The sequence below is a fragment of the Neltuma alba genome, unplaced genomic scaffold (genome assembly GCF_004799145.2).
Source record: "Neltuma alba isolate B1F8T4 unplaced genomic scaffold, ASM479914v2 tig00013353_pilon, whole genome shotgun sequence".
Classification (NCBI taxonomy): domain Eukaryota; kingdom Viridiplantae; phylum Streptophyta; class Magnoliopsida; order Fabales; family Fabaceae; genus Neltuma; species Neltuma alba.
This window is the reverse complement of record NW_021637619.1, coordinates 93037-111907: the sequence shown is the minus strand read 5'-3', so window position 1 is coordinate 111907 and position 18871 is coordinate 93037. Positions and strand designations below refer to the sequence as shown.

At 31.5% G+C, this 18871-nt stretch overlaps 1 protein-coding gene across 6 annotated transcripts in view; it reads right to left on the bottom strand.

Moving 5' to 3' along the window:
* Positions 1-5695: 5695 nt before the first annotated feature.
* LOC114736654 (MADS-box protein JOINTLESS-like) overlaps positions 5696-18871 on the bottom strand; it is a 62274-nt gene continuing 49098 nt past the window's right edge. For 3 of the 6 annotated variants that reach the window (XM_028924530.1, XM_028924528.1, XM_028924529.1), the window contains 4 exons: positions 7735-7836; positions 7036-7077; positions 6416-6451; positions 5696-5824 (listed from right to left, as the gene is read on the bottom strand). In XM_028924530.1, coding sequence (XP_028780363.1) covers positions 5702-5824; positions 6416-6451; positions 7036-7077; positions 7735-7836 — 303 coding nt within the window. In that variant the 3' untranslated portion in view covers positions 5696-5701. Of the gene's footprint in view, positions 5825-6415; positions 6452-7035; positions 7078-7734; positions 7837-7958; positions 8021-18871 lie in introns of all 6 variants that reach the window. The other 3 variants (XM_028924531.1, XM_028924533.1, XM_028924532.1) reach the window with 3 other exon arrangements.

The window sequence follows — 18871 nt, the reverse complement described above, 5'->3', positions numbered from 1 at the left end:
AAATATTTCCTTCTTGAATCTACTATTAGAATTTGAAGTCATATTGCTATAATATAAGTAATACTTAATTAAATTGAGTATATTAAATAAGTATTAATATGACTTTTTACATAATGTATAAAATACTTTCGTAAATGTTCTTTGTTCTGATATTCCTTAATTAACTAAACAATCTCTTTACTAATTAAATAATCTCATTTAATTAATGAATTTATTGAATTTAATTTTAAAATTTTAAAACTTTTAAGTATCATTTTAAATAAATTATTTCTGATTTTTTGAGACAAAGCCAAACCCTATTTTATATATACAACTGCACGTATTGTCTAATTTATAAGTGACTCACCTCAAACCTCACGTATTATCTAATTTATAAGTGACTCACCTCAAACCTCAGAGACTTAGCTTAGAGATTTATAGATCTTTATCATATTAAGATCTTGTCAAACAGTTCTCCCAACCTCACATAAACCACATTAAAACCTTAACCTGTAAAATTTTGAACTAAAATTTTTTAATTATGAAGGAATCATCTCACAAGGTCATGGTTAGATTCTTTCTAATATACTTGCCTAGTCATCCAACTCAATCAATAATCAACAATTACTCTTCTTTTTTGTTTTTGGTTTTGTTTTTATTTTGTTGCCATAATGATGATGATTTGAACACCATGACCCTAGTGTCCCCATTGTGGACAAAAAAACTTTGATCTCTTTCCTTTGTGGAGCATCCACAAAAATATACATGGAATAGAGTCCTGAGGGAAATGATAAGAAACTACGGGATAAAAAGGAAAAAAAAACAGAACATAGTGGATGAGTTTTGCCGGGGAAGGAGGAAATAATAGGAATAATTATAATTTATTTATTTATTTAGAAAATTTTCAAGTTAAATGATTTACAAAATGTTTAACAAACTTTTAAATCAAAATATTTAACAAAACTTGTATAATACTAAAATGTATTGGATGGTTTCAAAGCAAAAAAAAAAAAAAAAACAGAGCAAACTATTATTTTTTTAATCGTATTGAAATTTTACACGCACATAGATATTCCAAAACTTGCATATACCCCTATAAGAATAATAATATCAATTCATTCAGATTCCTCGAGTGCAGCTGGTAGCTAGATGCATGTAAAATCGCACGCAAACGTTAATCTAACGTTTATTTAATTGTCACAAAATATAAAAAAGAAAACTTTTTAAATAAAATATAAAGTAAAAATTATTCATTATCATACTCATAATTGTTTTCTTGTATCTATATATAGAGTAATTTGTAATATGGCTATAAGATCCATGTAAAGAAATTAATTCAAATACATGCTGAGTAATGGTCACATTGTTAGCTACTAACATTGTTTCCCTTTTAAATGAACAAATTATGAATGTTGGAACTCAATTAAAAACAAAGTAAAATTAAAGGAATTTGCTTATTGATTCTCGGATAAATTAAAGTAGCATTTGACGCCCTGATATTATTTCTTAATTACATTCTGCATCTTAATTTTATACAAGATTAAAATGCTAGATATGACTAGATAACAACATGATAGGTATTAGAGGTATGAGAAAACAATATCAAAATACTTGATGCACCATAAATAAGACTATGATGTTAAATGTTACTAAAACATAATATTGAGGTATTGCTTATTGGATGCTATTTTACCCTTAATTTTTCATAAAATAAATTTATTTTAATATGCGTGTTTTAAAATGTTATTTTCCAAAAAGTAAAAGCTTGGAATTGGAATCTATCTACAAAGCCTAAAATTTTTTTAAAATATAAAAACAAAAATCTTTAGGGTAAAAGGGCATCCAGCACCAAAATCTTTTTTTTAGGAGCACCCAATATCCCAATCTTTTTTTTTAGTGCAATTTTACTGACCATCTTTTTTTTGGGTGCAATTTTACCCATTTGCAACGGTCTTCTAAGATCTGTTAGCACAAACATGTTTTTTTTTAAAAAAAAAAAGGGTCCACATCAGCGCTGACAGGGATGAAAATTGCTAGATGATGATGATGATGATAATTTATTAATTTATTCAGAGATACAAGGAAAAAAACAAATTGAGCTGTATTCGTTCGCCTACTTTACAAGCATTGGAGCCCTAAAGCGAATTGCAAATTCCAACAGTGATGGTCACGAGGAAGACGGTGAATAAAAAATCTCCATTGCTAAGGTAGAATCAACTTCCTCTGTGGCTTGTCTCAATTGAATGTTTGATGGGTGAATCAAACCCGCTGCATCGAGTAGAAGACGGGTTGGTTTAATGAGGCAAGTCGGCATAGAGACAAAGTATGAAGGTCGAAGATGGTATTGTTTCTGTGGCTTATTGGCTCCTCGATGGACAGCTTGGAGTGAAAAGAACCTGGGTAGAAGGTTTCATGGGTGTCGCAATTACAATCAGGTATGTGATTATTGTTTGACTGTGAAGTTGGTTCTATATAAGATCAAATGTCATTCTCGAATATGTACTGGAGAAGACCAAAGACTAATTCTCGAATATGTATTTGAGAAGACCAATTCTCTAATATATATTTAAGAATTGGAGCCCATTTTCGATGTTTGGCTGACCGGCTCCAATGCTTGTTAAGGTCAATTTTACCTTAACAATTGAGATTTTTTATTCACCATCTTCCTTGCGACCTTCACTACTGGAATTTGCAGTTCGCTTTAGGGCTCCAATGTTTGCAAAGTGGACGCGCAAATACAGCTCAGTTTGTTTTTTTCCTTGTATCTCTGAATAAATTAAATTATTATTATTATTATCTGGCAATTTTCATCCCTGTCAGCGCTTATGTGGACCTTTTTTTTTGAAAAAAAAAACATGTCTGCGTTAACAGATGTTAATGGACTGTTGCAAACGGGTAAAATTGTACACACAAAAAAGATGGTGAGTAAAATTATGCTAAAAAAAAGATTGGAGTGCTGGGTGCTTCTAAAAAAAAAATTGGAGTACTAGGTGCCCCTTTACCGAAATCTTTATTGAGATACTGTTTTGTAGGAGGAAAATAGAAGGGGAACAAATTTTAACAAGTTCTATAAAAGAATAATAAAAATTAATTAAAAATTTTAATCTCATTTTTGTAATTTTAAAAATTTTTAAAATCGAACTTACTAATTTTTTCCCCCCGCCAGTACACTCATATCAAAACGCACCCGACAAGAAAAGGCGGAAGCAGATTACAGCAGTGAAGCAGATGGATGGTGAAAGTTGAGTGGTGTTGTTGTGTCTGTCCATCTATGGTGAAATCGATGTCACCTTGCTCTGCCGTACAGATGCCCACGTCTCCATTTTCAGCGACAGTTCTGACTTCTGATATTTTTGTACCCTCGTACTCCTCGAGTTTATTATTTCTTTATTCGTTGTTATTTTCACCTCACAAAACCCTAGGTTTCCTCACAACAATTTTACATGTATAATTTCTCAACTTCTTTCTTTTTCATCCTCCCATGTCACAGATTTTTCTATTATTTACGCTGTTCATACCTCAACAACCCCAACAACAAGTGGATAATAATATATACATATAATTATTATTATTATTATTATTATTTAATTAGAAGAGATCAAAAGGTTTTTCTTTTGGCTTTTAAGGAAGCATAGAAAAAACAGTGTTATTGATGCTTATGCTAATGTGTTGGTTTTGCATTTTTCACGCCCAAAATTATGTTACTACATTTAAGAAGAACAAATAATATTTTAATTTAGTTTGTTTTTATAATTTGCGATATAATTTTTATTCCCATTACCCATTTCCTAATATTCTAAGATTTGTCATAGATCCTAATGTGTTGTACCGGACACGTACGTATATATTTCGTCTCTAGTTTTGCATAAATTTAATGTTTATGGAAAATATTATTTGTTAGATTTTTTTGGCAGAAACAACTCAGTCCTGCACAAATATATTTTCTGTCATTGATTGGGAAAAAAAAAAAAACTCAATCATCAGCAGATGCCCCAACTTATATCTAAGCCTGTAGGAAGCTTTAGCTAGGCTTGCGAGTTACAACTTTGTTAAATTCTCATCAAGAAAGTTTTTGCCATTCAAGAGGGTTTAAAGTTTTTTTTGCCCCATTGGGTTAAAGCACATTTAATATCCTAATAAGATAATTTTCCAATAATCCTCAATATTTTTAGAACTACGAAAATACGTCGGTGTTAAATGCAGTTTACCCCGTTTTTTTCAAAGAAAATATTCCTAGCTTTTTTGGAAGCAACGTCTGAACTACGCCAAAAATGGTCTTGCCAACCCTTCCATTTTTAATATTTGGTAAGTGTTTCGGTTGGTAAGAAGACAGTCAACTCATAACCTGCTAAATTTTGAGTTTAAATCCCACTATTGTATATGAAGATTTTGTTATTGAGCAATCTGTAAATACTAGTACATCTTTAAGAGCTCTCTGAGCTGTGAAACATGTCCTGATCTTAATAAACTCCTGAAACCCAATTAACCTGAATTTTATTGTACGAAAAAAAAAGAATTTGGTAGCGTTTTGGAAGCATTGGCTTAACATAAGCCATCGCGTTTCTGCCTTTTCCATATGATGAATCACTTGGCATGAAGAAAAAGGGAAGCAGATTTGAATTTCAACTACAACATGCATATTCATTGCTTATATTTATGTACTCAATTCAACACCTACTTACAGATTAAGCAAATTCACTTGCTACGAAATAACGGGAAAAGATCCCGCGCGCAACGGTTAATAAACTAAACCCAAAAAAGCAAAAAAAAAAAAAAAAAAAACACACACACACACACACAGAATCTGGCTCTGCTCCATTTTGTTGTCCCACATCCTTTTTAATATATTTATTTAATTAAACAAAGATAATCTGCAACAGATAGAAAACAACCAAGTTAGACTCTTTTATGAGACGCCACAAATCTACCTACTTTGTGTCTCCTGTGTGTTATGTGTACACACACGTAAATATTAACAACCATTTCCTGCGTTTGGTAACGAGTTTCACAGCATGAAATTGGATGCATTTGGTCGGAAACCAAACCCTAAGTAAGAACACATACATTTTTATGAACATAGATAGCTTCAAGTGCAATTTAAACATGATCCGACATAAACAAGACTTTTAGCATGATTCCTATAACTGTGGGTTTTCCTACAAGTCACAATTTGTCCCTTTTGGGCAAACATACGGTTACCCGAAACACACAACTCAGTTTTGAAAAAATCCATATTGCATATGTCGAAAGAAATCCACTTTGGAAAGAAAACTGTGGAGCTTACAGAATACTTTTTCTTGTCCTAGATGTAAAAGTTAATAGAGATGTTCGTTTTGGTTCTAAACATAAGGTCTTAATACATTTTATCTTGCAAATTTATAATTTCCTCTAAAAAACTATCTCTATTCATTGTATATATTAACGAAATTTACATAAATGGAGATGATTAATTTAAATAAACTGACACTTTTTTTTTTCCAACATAGCCAACTTAACTAATTTCCTAAATCTTTGTAAATCAGTTATCTAGCTTTTGGATTTAGGATTGGACGGAATACAAGTCCTAGAAAACAATTCAACTGGTTATTGTTAATCACACATTAATTTACTTACAAGACTTGACTCCACTAAACTGTTGGAAGATCTGAATGCTAAAATCCACTTCTTGTTTTAAGATGTTAAGAATTTTTATAAAACCAAGCCATCATGAACAGTTAGTTAGTTATACTGACCCCAATCTGAGAGAGGTGTCTGAACTATCATCGTCACGTGGAGGATCAGATGTGCTGCCATTATTGGTTGACTCAGATGAACGACCTTGTTCTTCTCCAACATTCTTCACCTGAACACAAATTTTCCATCTTGAGATATTCTTCCCACCATCTGAAACAACCAATGTTAACTGGACCAGCTGGTTCAAACCAATGAACCTCAGCCCTTGGTCCAATCCAAAATTTCCTCCAAAACTAGACAAATAAGCCAAATTAAAACTGGTGAAAGTTAATCTTTTAAAATCTTCACAAGGAGCCTTGAATAGTGCAGCCTCCAACTGGCTTGGGCTCTGTGCAATGCTTGAGACCCAAACTCTAGTAACATATATAGAACTTAATAAAGCATATTAATTTATTGATGACTAGTTAATTAGACTATGAATCAACCATGGTCTGATAAGTATTATTGTTGTTAATGTATATAAAAGCTAGTAGGAATCACGCTATTCATTCATAAAGAGCATTGATCAGTGAAGCATCCAATTAGCTCAGGCTCTCTATGCAATGCTCAAGACTCAAAGTCTAGTTTATATGTAGAACATAAATCGACTAGTTCAAATGTGAACCGAAGACCATGGTCTAATCAATGAAACTTGGGTTAATCAAAGCCTTAATCAGTTTAACACTAATTTACTGTGCAAATACTTCAAAACACATACCATTTGTTTCAATCTCTGATTTTCTCGCATCAGCTGGATTCCCTGCGCAGACAAAGAAGCATTATGAGAGAAGAACTGAATGAAGCGTTAGGTGTCCTATACGTCTCTATAAATAAGATAGGGCCTGGTAGATCAGTTCTTCAATGAAAACATTTTGCTATACATCAAGATACATACACACAATGACTAAGGATTATAAATAATCAAGATATATACTCACAATTACTAAGGATTATTACATTTCATTTATACTTCAATTGTTTAGTTCTTGAATATTAAAGATTCACATTCATATAGAAGTTTCAGACTTACTATTGTTTGGTCCTCGTGCATGTATTAATGTAATTTTAAGATTTAAGGACAAAACAATATTATATAAATCCTTTCAGTCTCAAGAATTAAATAATATATTTTAAAGATTAATTAACCAAGTAATTGATGGCCAAAAACTACTAGAAATTTTCTCAATTACATATATATCAAATTCTCTGGGTCTCATCCCTTACTAACATTCGCACTAAATGTAATTATATCTACTATACATTATGGTGCATCTTCTTCTCAGATTTCAAGTGGTAACAAAAATATGAGCCCTCAACAATTTTGTTTGGAACAAAGTACTTCACCTTTCTCTTCAGGGCATTGATCTCTTTCATGATCATTTCATCCTGTACAATACCAAGCGCATCATACATATGTGAAGATTAATAGCACTACTTTTTATAAAGTATCTTTAAATGCAAAAACTTTGGGCGTTAAACCAAGAAATTTCAAAAATTCCAAGTGACACGGATCAAAAACAAGAAAAAAAAAAAAAACCTTCAAATCGCTTCCCTACTTTTCAAAACTGATGAAAAGTAGGTCCACAAAAGTTCTCTATTTCACCCTTAATGCTTCATATGTTATTTAATTTCAAACTCCTCCATAACTGGCAAGACAAGGTTCTGATGGTCCCAAGACCAACATCTCCTTTGAAGCAGGATAAGGGATATAACAATGTTAAGGGTGAAATAGGAGAACTTCCCCCCCCCCCCAGGGTCAAGGAGTTAAGAGACCTATTTTTTGATTTTGAAAGTATTAAAAAAAACTATTTTCCATGACCCAAAATTTGAGGAAATTTTATGCTTTGGTGGTTTTGCGCTGGGATATATATTGTATGCAGTATAAGCCCATGGATCTTGTCACCATACATAGAAATGTTTAGGATACAATGATTTTATAATTTCCCAGTCAATTTTTTTATTTTAAAATTTAGACCATTCAAATCCGATTTAGATGATTCAGATCAGATCCGCAATCCTTGTAGTAGAGAAAAAATTGCAAACCTTTGCTTTGACAACACGGCTCAAACCTCTTTTTATTTGGTCCTCAAGCTTCTCTAATTCTTTTGTGTTCAATCCTTCAAGCTCTTCTCCCTTCAACTGCCTTTCAATATAATTATAAGGTATATTCATCCCCTTAGTAATGCAATATAAGTCCATGCATAGAGGAGGCACAAAATAAAAGTTTCACAGGGACACACACACACACACACTCTTGTATTACGTACCTCAATTCCTTAGTCTTATTAGCTTCTTCCTTGCTGAGAATGCTGAAGGTTTCCTTTTCATACTATGCATAAATTCCCCATGAGATTTCTATTAGTTCATTATTATTGAATTTCAGGTCAAACATAGTGAAAAAAGTAACTTTTATCTATATACATAACATTTTATTACTATTATTATTCACATTGTTCGCGAACTTGAAGCAATTTTTTTTAATTTATTCATTGGACTGATTTGATATCACCTCATTTGGATCCTGATTTAGCTTTAGGCCATGCTAGTTGGAGATGAGCTATGAGCTATGAATCCAAATATTTCATCCTTTCTAAACTAAATTATCATATAAACATGGAAAAGGGGAAACTCAAGGTAATTAAACAAATAATCAAGTTGAAGAGGGATAAGGGATAAATTTTTTGAAGTCAAAGGGAACGAAACCAATGTACTATGGCAAGGACAATTCAACAAAAACAATCTAAATATCTATATATGATAGTATAAAAAATCTTATAAGTTGTACTATTCATGCGATATGGAATAAGTGTCGCATAACTCAGGCTAGTTTATAATACTTAAAGGAGCAAGAAAATGGAGCAAAAGGATTGCAAAGCATATATTTAGACGAAGTCAGTTTCAGAGAAAAAAAAAAAAGCGTAATGATCTTACCAAAGCAGATGAATGATATAATCTCTCAATTTGTGAGTGCTGATCATATCTTTCAATAACCTGCGGCACACTATGTATGGAAAAAGACAGATGATTCAAAATTTATTCTGCACACTACACACTGGACACAGTATTGGACCAAAAAGAGAAGTGGTATTAGAGAACTTGAACCACAAGTATAATATAATATACAACATATGTTCCTTAATATAAGATCTACTTAACTAATTTGAATAGATTAAGAAAAGTGATTAAATTAGTTATTTGTCAAAAATGTGTGATGGTTTTCATAAAATGCCCTCTTAAATCATTTGGATTAAAACTATCCTTTGATGCAAACTTCTTTAACATATGCAATTAATAGGGTTAGTTTGGATAAATAAAGGAACAAAATGAATTTATGTTTTATATTTAGAATCAAATTTAATTTTCTTACTAGCTCATGTTTAAAGGACCAGAGGTAGTATTATACATCAGCCCCTAAAATAATTTTTTATTCATGAATTTCTGGTATAAACACAAACACTTCAAATGCAAGTCTCTTGAATCTCTGAAGTACTACTAGGCATTTTGACACAACTTTGCGTGACTAAAATCATCGAATGAGTTGTAACCAAAAGAAAATTAATAATCAAATGAGTAGTAAACATAAAGTTGCACGTTAAAAGATTATAAATGCAATCAAATGCAAGTGACTTTAATTTTCATTCCATGTTCGTTAATTGTGATGTCAAAATTACTCGATCACAAGTAGTAGCCTGATTACTCTCTCTTGCTAATTAATTCCATGACTTTAACTGCGACACTTTTTACTTCTTTTCTTCCTAAGGTTGGATTAATGGCTTTGATACTTTCTTTTTCTTTTTTTTTTTGAAAGGGGACAATTACAACCCCTCCTCAAACCAGTAATGGAAAGAAATTACGGAAATAGCTTGCGTTAATCGCGTCTTTATGATAAAATGGTGGAAATATTCTTGCATTTTTTATGTCTTAAAAGAAAAAAGACCCAGACACTACCCTATATGGGGATTAATTATTAAACTACAGGAGATTTATAAAGAAAGACGTGTAAAGAATCCGGAGATAGAAAATAATGTGGAGAGATGGCATTTTGGAATACAACAAATATATTGACTTCTATTTGATTAAAACACCTCCTAATAACAAATGCGCATATTCACTTAGGTTTTGTGGAAAATTCGTTTCTAACTGACAGAGGCAAAGCACTTGTAATAACTCGTTAATGATTACTAATGGATTTAAGATGATGACTAAAACACTAAAAGGGATAACTATGCAGAGTTTCACCGCTCTGAGTTTCCAGTGTTTCCGATCAAATTAAACACGGCAATTTTCAAACCTAGTGATCTGCAGGAACGAAGAGTATTATCGTATTTGGTTAGGGTGTTGAATCGGACCATTACTCTTAGACAAGAAAATTACTATATCTCCTATGTTATAGTTCAATGGTGTGTTTTTTAGATTATCCACATAAGTTTGGGTGACCTCCCATATCTCATAATTAAGTAGTTTCAGAATTTTGCTTCATTTCTTAAATATTTTGAACTTCACTCACTCTTTCTCCTTTTTGTCTTTTTCCTGCACTTCCTATTCTACTAATATAAACCTCTTCTAAACTTTATTAAACGTACTAAGCTAGGGAACATATTTTGATAACTAGGATAGAATTCATCCTTAGCAAGTTTTAGTAGTTTTGCATGTGTGGGCGCATACCAAACGCCTGTAATAATACACATGCAAATATTTAACTTCACTCGTATACCGTGATGTTATCTATCTAAGGGTCCTCTAGAGGATTGAAAGAGATTAGAAAGTGAAATACTAATCTCGCAAAGCAAAGAAAGAGGAAACACTTAATGCGTTGTGTTACACTGCCATTAAAGAAAATAGTCTTCTGCGTAATTGATATAAAGCCTCTAAATGAACATCCAGAAAGTGTGTTTTCTTCTGAAAACTAAACATGTTCTGAAATCAGGTATTTTACCCTAAGCACCAAATTGGACATGAAATGAACTATAACATGACATCATGTTGGCATTTTCTTTGCAGTTACATATCAAAACAACAAGTGTAAGTTTTTAAAGCCATTTTTCTTTGTTACGATGCAAAAAATAAGATATACATTAATCAAGGGGGAAACATTCAAGAATCATAAACTAAGAAGTCGAAGTTTTAGAAAATCAAAAAGCTAAGTACAGCAAGTCAGCCAAGAAGATCTTTATTATTTTCCCAGAAAACTGTTTGATAGAAACAGTGAGATTCTCTCAGCTAGCACGTTCGTGGACATTCTCCTGTACGTTTGTCTAGACCAATGAGTTTAAAACAAAATTAAAATAATGAGCACAAGTACATAGTTACGAATCTTGCAGATATACGTATGAAAATCAAACAAATAATTAGCTGGCAAAAGCATTCAACTATCATCAAAGTGAATAGATCGAAAATCTTTCTGAGAATATATAAAGATGAAAAGGAAAATTAGAAGAAGAGAGAAAGAAAGAGACCTTGAGCTAGCATATTCAAAGAGCTTCCCAGTAGAAGAAAAGACCATGAGAGCAATCTCAGCATCACAGAGAGTCGATAGTTCCTGAGCTTTCTTGAATAGCCCTTTTCTTCTCTTCGAGAACGTCACTTGCCTCGCAGTTATGTTATCGATCTTCTTTATTTCTATCTTCTGTCTTGTCATTTCCTTATTAAGCAAAAATAGACCCAAAAATCAGGGACGAAAATAAGGAAAAAATTCAATAATGATCAATAAGTATGGTAGATTCAGCCTGAAAATAAAATTACTGAATATTTCATAACTAAAAAAACGGAATATTTAGTTTCCGACCAGTTAAAGGAAAGGAGGTAGCTCATTATCTCTCAAATCGAAGTAGAAAATCAATCTCAGATCCAAAAAGCAACACAGAAAATTGTTCTTGGGTGGACAGAAAGAAGAAAAAAAATTAAGAAGAAATTAAACCTTCAAGAACAAAGAGGGCTTCCAATCAGAACAAGCAGACGATTGAGGAAACTTACTGTCAAACACCAAAGTGTTGAGGATTAAACAAGAAGAGGAAAAAGAAGAAAGGGGAGAGAAGAGAAGGAGAAAGAGAAGGGAATGTTACAGGAAAAGAAAAAGAGGAAAATAGTTGGCTTGAAGTATGAGTGTCTAAAAGAGGAAATGAAAGATTGCAAGAAAGAGGAAGATGCTCACCAAGAATCTGGAATCAACCCTAGCTGAAGAGAAAGCTTAGCCACAGGTGCGATGAACCCCACCTATCAATAGTCCATGAGAGAACAAACACAGAGAGGAGAGAGAGAAAGGCATGTGGGAAGAGGAGGAAACGAACTTTTGTGAGAAATAACGTTAATTACTAGTTATGGAGTGGGGTAACGAAGCTTATTTCGTTTTCTTTCCTTTTGTGGACTTGAATGGCGAGTGGGGGCAGGCACGACACAGTACAGACCACCCGCAGCAAAGCGGGTGCCTTTATTTATTTATTTATTCTCTTTTTACCGTGGGAGGTGCGTGAAATTCATCTTAGAGCAAATGACACTTTGAGACCCAACAGTAGGAAAAAGAACCATTTTCAGCTTAGGGAATTTTGTGTAAATAGAAGTTATGGGGATTTTTTTTTTTTTGTAAATATCATAGTACACAGTTACAGTTAGTTTGATATTACATACATGTAATTGTTTGTTTTTTCTTTATAATAGATTATGAAGTTGGTGTAACTACATGTATATGAATTGTAAATGAAATTTGACTATATGTTATTTTACTACGCAATAAGTTGTTACTATTTGGACCTTTCAATGTCGTACCCTTTTTCACTTGCCACTCATAGCACTATTAATTATCAATTTATGTGCTGATATAAATTTTAAAAAACGTGCTTTTAAGTTAGATAATGTCATACGACTTCATATGATATCATTAATTTCGATAAACTAATACATTTTGGTTATAATTTGATATAGAATTGTTATTAACAATTAATTATCACTGATACAAAATTATGAAATCACTTGTTATTAATGACACATTTATTTTCTTTTGGTCAAATGACACATTCAAGTGTTAATAGTGGCATTCTGACTTGTCAATAGTTACACTATCACTTGTTAATTTATCAGCTAATATAAATTTTAAAAAAATGTGATTTCAAATTATATAATGTCTAGACTGATATGTGAGTTTTTTTCACTAGCCTAAGTTACTTTATTTGTTGCGGTTTACAATAAAGACTACCTGATCCTTACATATTGAATTTTGTTTACAGTGATTCTTGTGGTATTCATGTCCTGTCATTACTACATTGTTTATTTTTTAAAATAAAAGGCAGATGAATTCCCAAAATTACATATATCAATAAGAAAATTTTCAAGTTATAGTGCAAACATTAACAATTGACACAAGGAATATTGATTCAAATTTGAAATTCAATTATATTTCACTTAAAATAGAAATATTATATCATCTTATATCACATTATAATCAAAATGTATTATTGAAATTTATGTTAATTAAATGATATTTTTTCCAAAACTTAAATAGATTCATATAAACATATAAATTGGCAAGTCACAGTGCTACCATTAACAATTGAATGTGTCGTTAATGACAAGTAATTTCATAATTTTGCATTAGTGATAATTGACTTTTAATAACAATTCTATATCACATTTATAACTAAATGTGCTAATTTAGAGGCATTGATGACATTATATAATATCTTATGATATTATGTAACTTAAAATCATATTTTTTCCAAACTCATATCAACATGTAAATTGACAATTGATAGTACCATGAATGACAAGTGATGAAAAGTGTATTAACAATGAAGGGTGTAGATAATGATAACTAATTAGGTATGAGAATGTAATATATTAGTTCATAGGCAACTTTAATTTACAGCTTTATATACATAGAATTACACCAATTTCACAACCTATTCAAAAAAAACATACAATTGAATGTATCAAATGTCAAACTAACTGTTAGTGTATATTGTGACATTTACAAAAAAAATTTATCACTTCTATTAACAAAAAATTCTCTCTAGTCATCATTTATTTGGGTTCAAAATGGCTTTTCCTTTTGCCCTTATCCTTTTTTTGCCTCATGTGACTGCCACCTTTTTTTATTGCCTGTTCTTCCTCTTTTTGTAACCTCCACTAATAAGTCAAGGGCATAGAAGGCTATGGTCTGTATTAAAAACATAACAAAACTAGTTAATATAAACCTGCATGACACAGTTAACATTAACAACTCAAGTAGCTATATTGACAACTATCGCGGCCTATATTAACAAAAGAGTTTTCTATTTCACAGTTAGGATTTCTATCTACATCAATCTTCATCTTTTTTTCATCAATTCACACTAAATCATGCCAAAATAGAGTAAGCCCACCCTCAATTCACACACAATATACCCAAAAATTAAACACCTATAATCACCCTATTTATCTATAATAAATTCTTAATTTAAGTGACCAACACATACAAAACCAAAAACACAAGTGATTTTTAATAATGGCTAATGCAAGTGGAGTGGGCAAGATTTTTCGATGGAAATGGAGAAGGAACAAAATGAAGTTTAGGTTCATTTTTCCTCTTGTCTTGTGCTAATAGATGCTGATTTTCAATCTAGAACAGAGCAACTTTTAGCAATTTTGGTTGCATTTTACTAGGGGCAAAGATGTCCTTTGACACTTTACTAAATTATACTCAGGTTCCTCTGGGACTTCAAATTTATTACCAAGTTTCTTGGAACTTTTTTGCTATATATTTGTGTTCTTTTCTTTAGAAAATCATATCTAATTAAAAAAATATGTATTAATATATATATCACCTCTAATTTCCAAAATTTGGCATCTTTTTTAGGAATACAAAATACTGTTCTAAGGATTAAATTTTTTTTAAGCCGATCAAAATAAAATAAAATATTAAAAACCAAAACCACTACTTCTAAGCTTACAAGGCCAAAACAAAAACGAAGTCAAATTTAAAGAATTAGAGATGATATTAACCCTTAAAACAACTATGTGTGCATAGATTTAATAGTTATTACATTTTTTAGATAAACCATGCTATATTAAATCCCTAACAAAGTAATTTTCTTATACTAATCAATATGAGATTGTATCATATACAAACTACTACAACTTAGTACCTTCATTTCTTACTATAACACTTAGTTGACTAATTTGGAGAGATTAAAAAATGAAAAAATTGAGGAGAAGGACTTAAAAAAATTAGTATTTATGGAGAGGGATCTTAAAACTTGTAATTAATTTGAAGGACCAAAAATTTAAATATGAATTTACAATTACGAAATTATCACTGGTCAAATCCCTACATTATCTCCAAGACCCATCTCAATATTTGACTATCAGTTATCAATTGAAAGATAAATTTATAATTACTAAATTGCCCCTCATTAAAATTAAAAACTAAATACAGCAATTGACAACAAATAGAGTCTTATTTTTCAGCCATTCATATATGCATCTACTAGCCTTTCATTCCAATATGGCTGGAAAAATTTCCAGCTTGCGCAACGGCGCTTTTTGCCCCTCATTCCGATGCGGTTGGAAAAATTATTAGTGAAGCTTAGGTTACGAAGAGGTACTATTTACTTGATTTTCATATTTTGGTTAACACAAAGAACTATATTTATATTCATCTAAGAAGCTTTGTATAGGTAGTGTGATTGTATTCATATGTATGTATAGTTGGAATTGAAGAAAGGTACAAATATATACTTTTATATTCATCCAAAAAGCCTTTATATAGAGGCGATGAGAAAATTAGAAAACATTTAGTACAAATAAACTAAAGAAGGGAAAATAATGTTCAGAATATACATACCGTCCAATAAATAGTTTGCTAGTTGATTCTTTTTAATTTGTCTTCTTTGTTCTAGATTTACAAAAAGACAATTGCTATTGATAAAAACTTTGGGTGCATCAAAAAGAGATACAGAAAGAGAGAGAGATAGAAAAATCAAGTTCAATTGATAATTAATTGTCAAATTGAGAGAGGAAGGTGTTAGAGATAATGTAGAGATTTAATAAGGGATAATTTGGTAATTGTAAAATTTTATTTTAATTTATGGTCTTTCAAATTAATTACAATTTTTAAGATCCCTCTTAATAAATACTAATTTTTTTAAATCCTTCTCCCTAATTTTCCCTTAAAAAATTTTACTAAGAAAAAAAAACATAATTTTCGGCCAAAATATAAACAGTTCACTGTTCACCTCGAAGTTTGTATGTATAAAAAGCCATCCTCATCACACAAGGCATGAAATGTTTGTTTTCTTAACTTGCTTTAGCAATAAACATATAATTCTCAATATCAAATCCATATGTTGAAAAGTATTGTTTTAATTAAGAATGATCAGTTTATAATTAATTTTATATTGGTAATACGTCAATATATAGTAATATGTTAATTCTTTTTTTTTTTTTGGGAATATATCAAATAACCACCACTATAGCGGGTGAATGAAGCTGCAGCACATTAAGGGCGAGCACCGGGCGTTTTGTTTATCCATGACTTTGGAATTCAAATACAACACACGCGCGCGCGCGCGCATGTTCATTTGGTCAATTTATGTAATCAATACCTACTTACTTACAGATTAAAAGCAAATTTAAATTCTTATGAAATAATGGAAAAAACTCCTGCATTGGTTGAATTTCACCTACAAGAATGATAATCTCAATGGTTCTGCTCTATAGTTCCTCGTCATCTTTTTTTGCTTTTCTCATTTAAATAAAGACAATCTGCAACACAGACAATAAACTTAAGTTAAAGTTTTAAGAATATACGCCACAGATCCATATCTGATCCTTAATTTCACACACACACACACATTAATAAATTCAGTCTCACATTCAATGTATGCAAGAATACATATTTAGAGTACATGCTAAAGTTCACTTTTTTTTTAACTGTTTTTTTTTAAGAATGACAACAAGTATTAACAGTTTAAGGTTACAAGTAGCATCAAACCCGCAACTACTACTCATTTATAAGAAATTTTCATGACACTAAGCTATAAGACTATTGGCTTTGTGACTCAATGTTGACTGTTAAACGAGACAATGTTGCGCCGATTCCATAGCTCCTCAGAAAATATTTCGGGAGTAAAAAATCAATTTCGACTTTAATTCTCCCGATTAGTTATTCATTAACACATGCAATGCCCAATATTTGACAATTCGGAACTCTGACAAAGATATATTCACTTATTATCATATGATTCAATGCTCATCCAAATTGTTCAAGATCGGACCGCTAAAATTTAATTGTTGTTTTGAGATCTTCAGTATCATGTTTCTATATAAAACCAAGCCATCATGTAACCACAAGTCTCTTCACTATACCAGCAACATCATGAGAAGTAAACAACAGAATCCTGCATTTTCTTGGTATGCTTCATTACTAGAAAGCTCAAGAATGGACAGTTAAGTTAGTTATACTCACCCCAATCTGAGAGAAGTGTCTGAACTATCATCATCATGTGAAGGATCAAATATGCTGCCAATGTTGGCTGACTCAGATGACCGACCTCCTTGTTCTTGTGAAAGATTCCTCCCCCAAACACACATTTTCCATCTTTTAAGACTCTTTTTCAAAACAAGTGATTTGAGAACTAGATTGGACCAGCTGGTTCAACCAGTGAAGGGGACCTTCCTTTGATTTAAAACGCTTTCAAAAGCTTCCACATAATAGTCAGTCAAATTTGGTCAATAAAAAATAAAAAAACTGATTTTTTTTTTTTTATGTATACAATTTAGATAAACAAATTGAATAATGACCCATTCAACTAAGTGAGGGAACCTAAAAGCCAGATATGCAGTTTTAATACTTACGGATTAAATATGAACATACAAGCACATACAACAATACTCAATTCAATCCATAGATGTCTTAGACTTGCTATTCTGTAGTCCACAGTGCATATTTTAATGAATTTTTTTATTCTATCAAATATTAAGTAGAAGAATCATGTAGATTTTTTTTCAAACATCATATGTTAATGATTCAAATTCTCCATGTATGAATGGATTAAGGAGGATGGGAAAGGGAAAGAGAGTTTGACGATGATAATACTTGCCCCCCCCCCAAAAGCTTCAAGTTATAACTAAACAAGAATATAAGATTTCAACAATTAAGTTTGGAATGCGCTTGACCTTTCTCTTGAGCGCATCGATCTCTTTCAACATTACGTCATCCTGCAAATCACAAAACGAACCATCTATGCAGATTAGTTATAATAATTTCTGGATATCAGCAAAGGGGCCCCAATAAAACAATCGCTACAGCTTTCCTCTATAGTGTGTTTGGGAGGGGTAGTTTAAGGGAGAAAATTTGTTTGAAGGTATTTGAGTAAGAGCTTTGGAAAATCCCTTCTTTATATTAGCGGAAAATGGATTTTTATATTATCGCAGCAATGTAAGGAAGTAACTTCGTTTGAAAATTGGGGGAAAAAAAAAAAAGCAGCAGCAGAATTCTCCCACAAAAGGCAATGTTCCAGTATATTCTTCTTTGTCAAATTTTTGACGGACACTCTCATGAGAACGGACGCTCTTAAGTTAAAGTTAGTGAAATTGAACAAATACCACACAGATTAATTTCCGTTCAACTTAGTCAGCCTCACAAATGTTCAACATAGCTAGGTGTGGGTAATAGAAATCCAAAATAAATAGTTTTAAAAGTTTGGAAATCAAGCTTTATCCAAACTAGAAGTTCTAAAAATAACATACCCCACATTTCAAAATCAATATTAGAGTTCGATCCCTCAATTGTTATATCTAGAAAATGAATGCAAAAACCTACAATACCTTCCTAAATACTTTTCAAACTGAAAAATAGGTCCAGGAAGATAAGGTTCTTCCATAATAGACTCTTATTGCTATTGATAAGTATATATGTCATTTCAAAACTCATCTATAATTGACAAGATAAGCTTCTCATGGTCCCAACGTATAACAATGTTGAGAGTTGAGGAACTTATCTTTATGTTTTGAAAGTTTGAAAGAGTGGCTGCAAAATGATCCAAAATTCATGGGGATTCTTCCTTCCTTCTTTCTTCTTTCCTTTTTAATTTTTAGCTTTTCTTTTTTCTTCGGCGAAGATACATATACAAATAAATATGCAACATAGAAGTGGACAAGACAATTCAAACCTTTGCTCTGACAACACGTTTCAAACCTTTTCCTAATT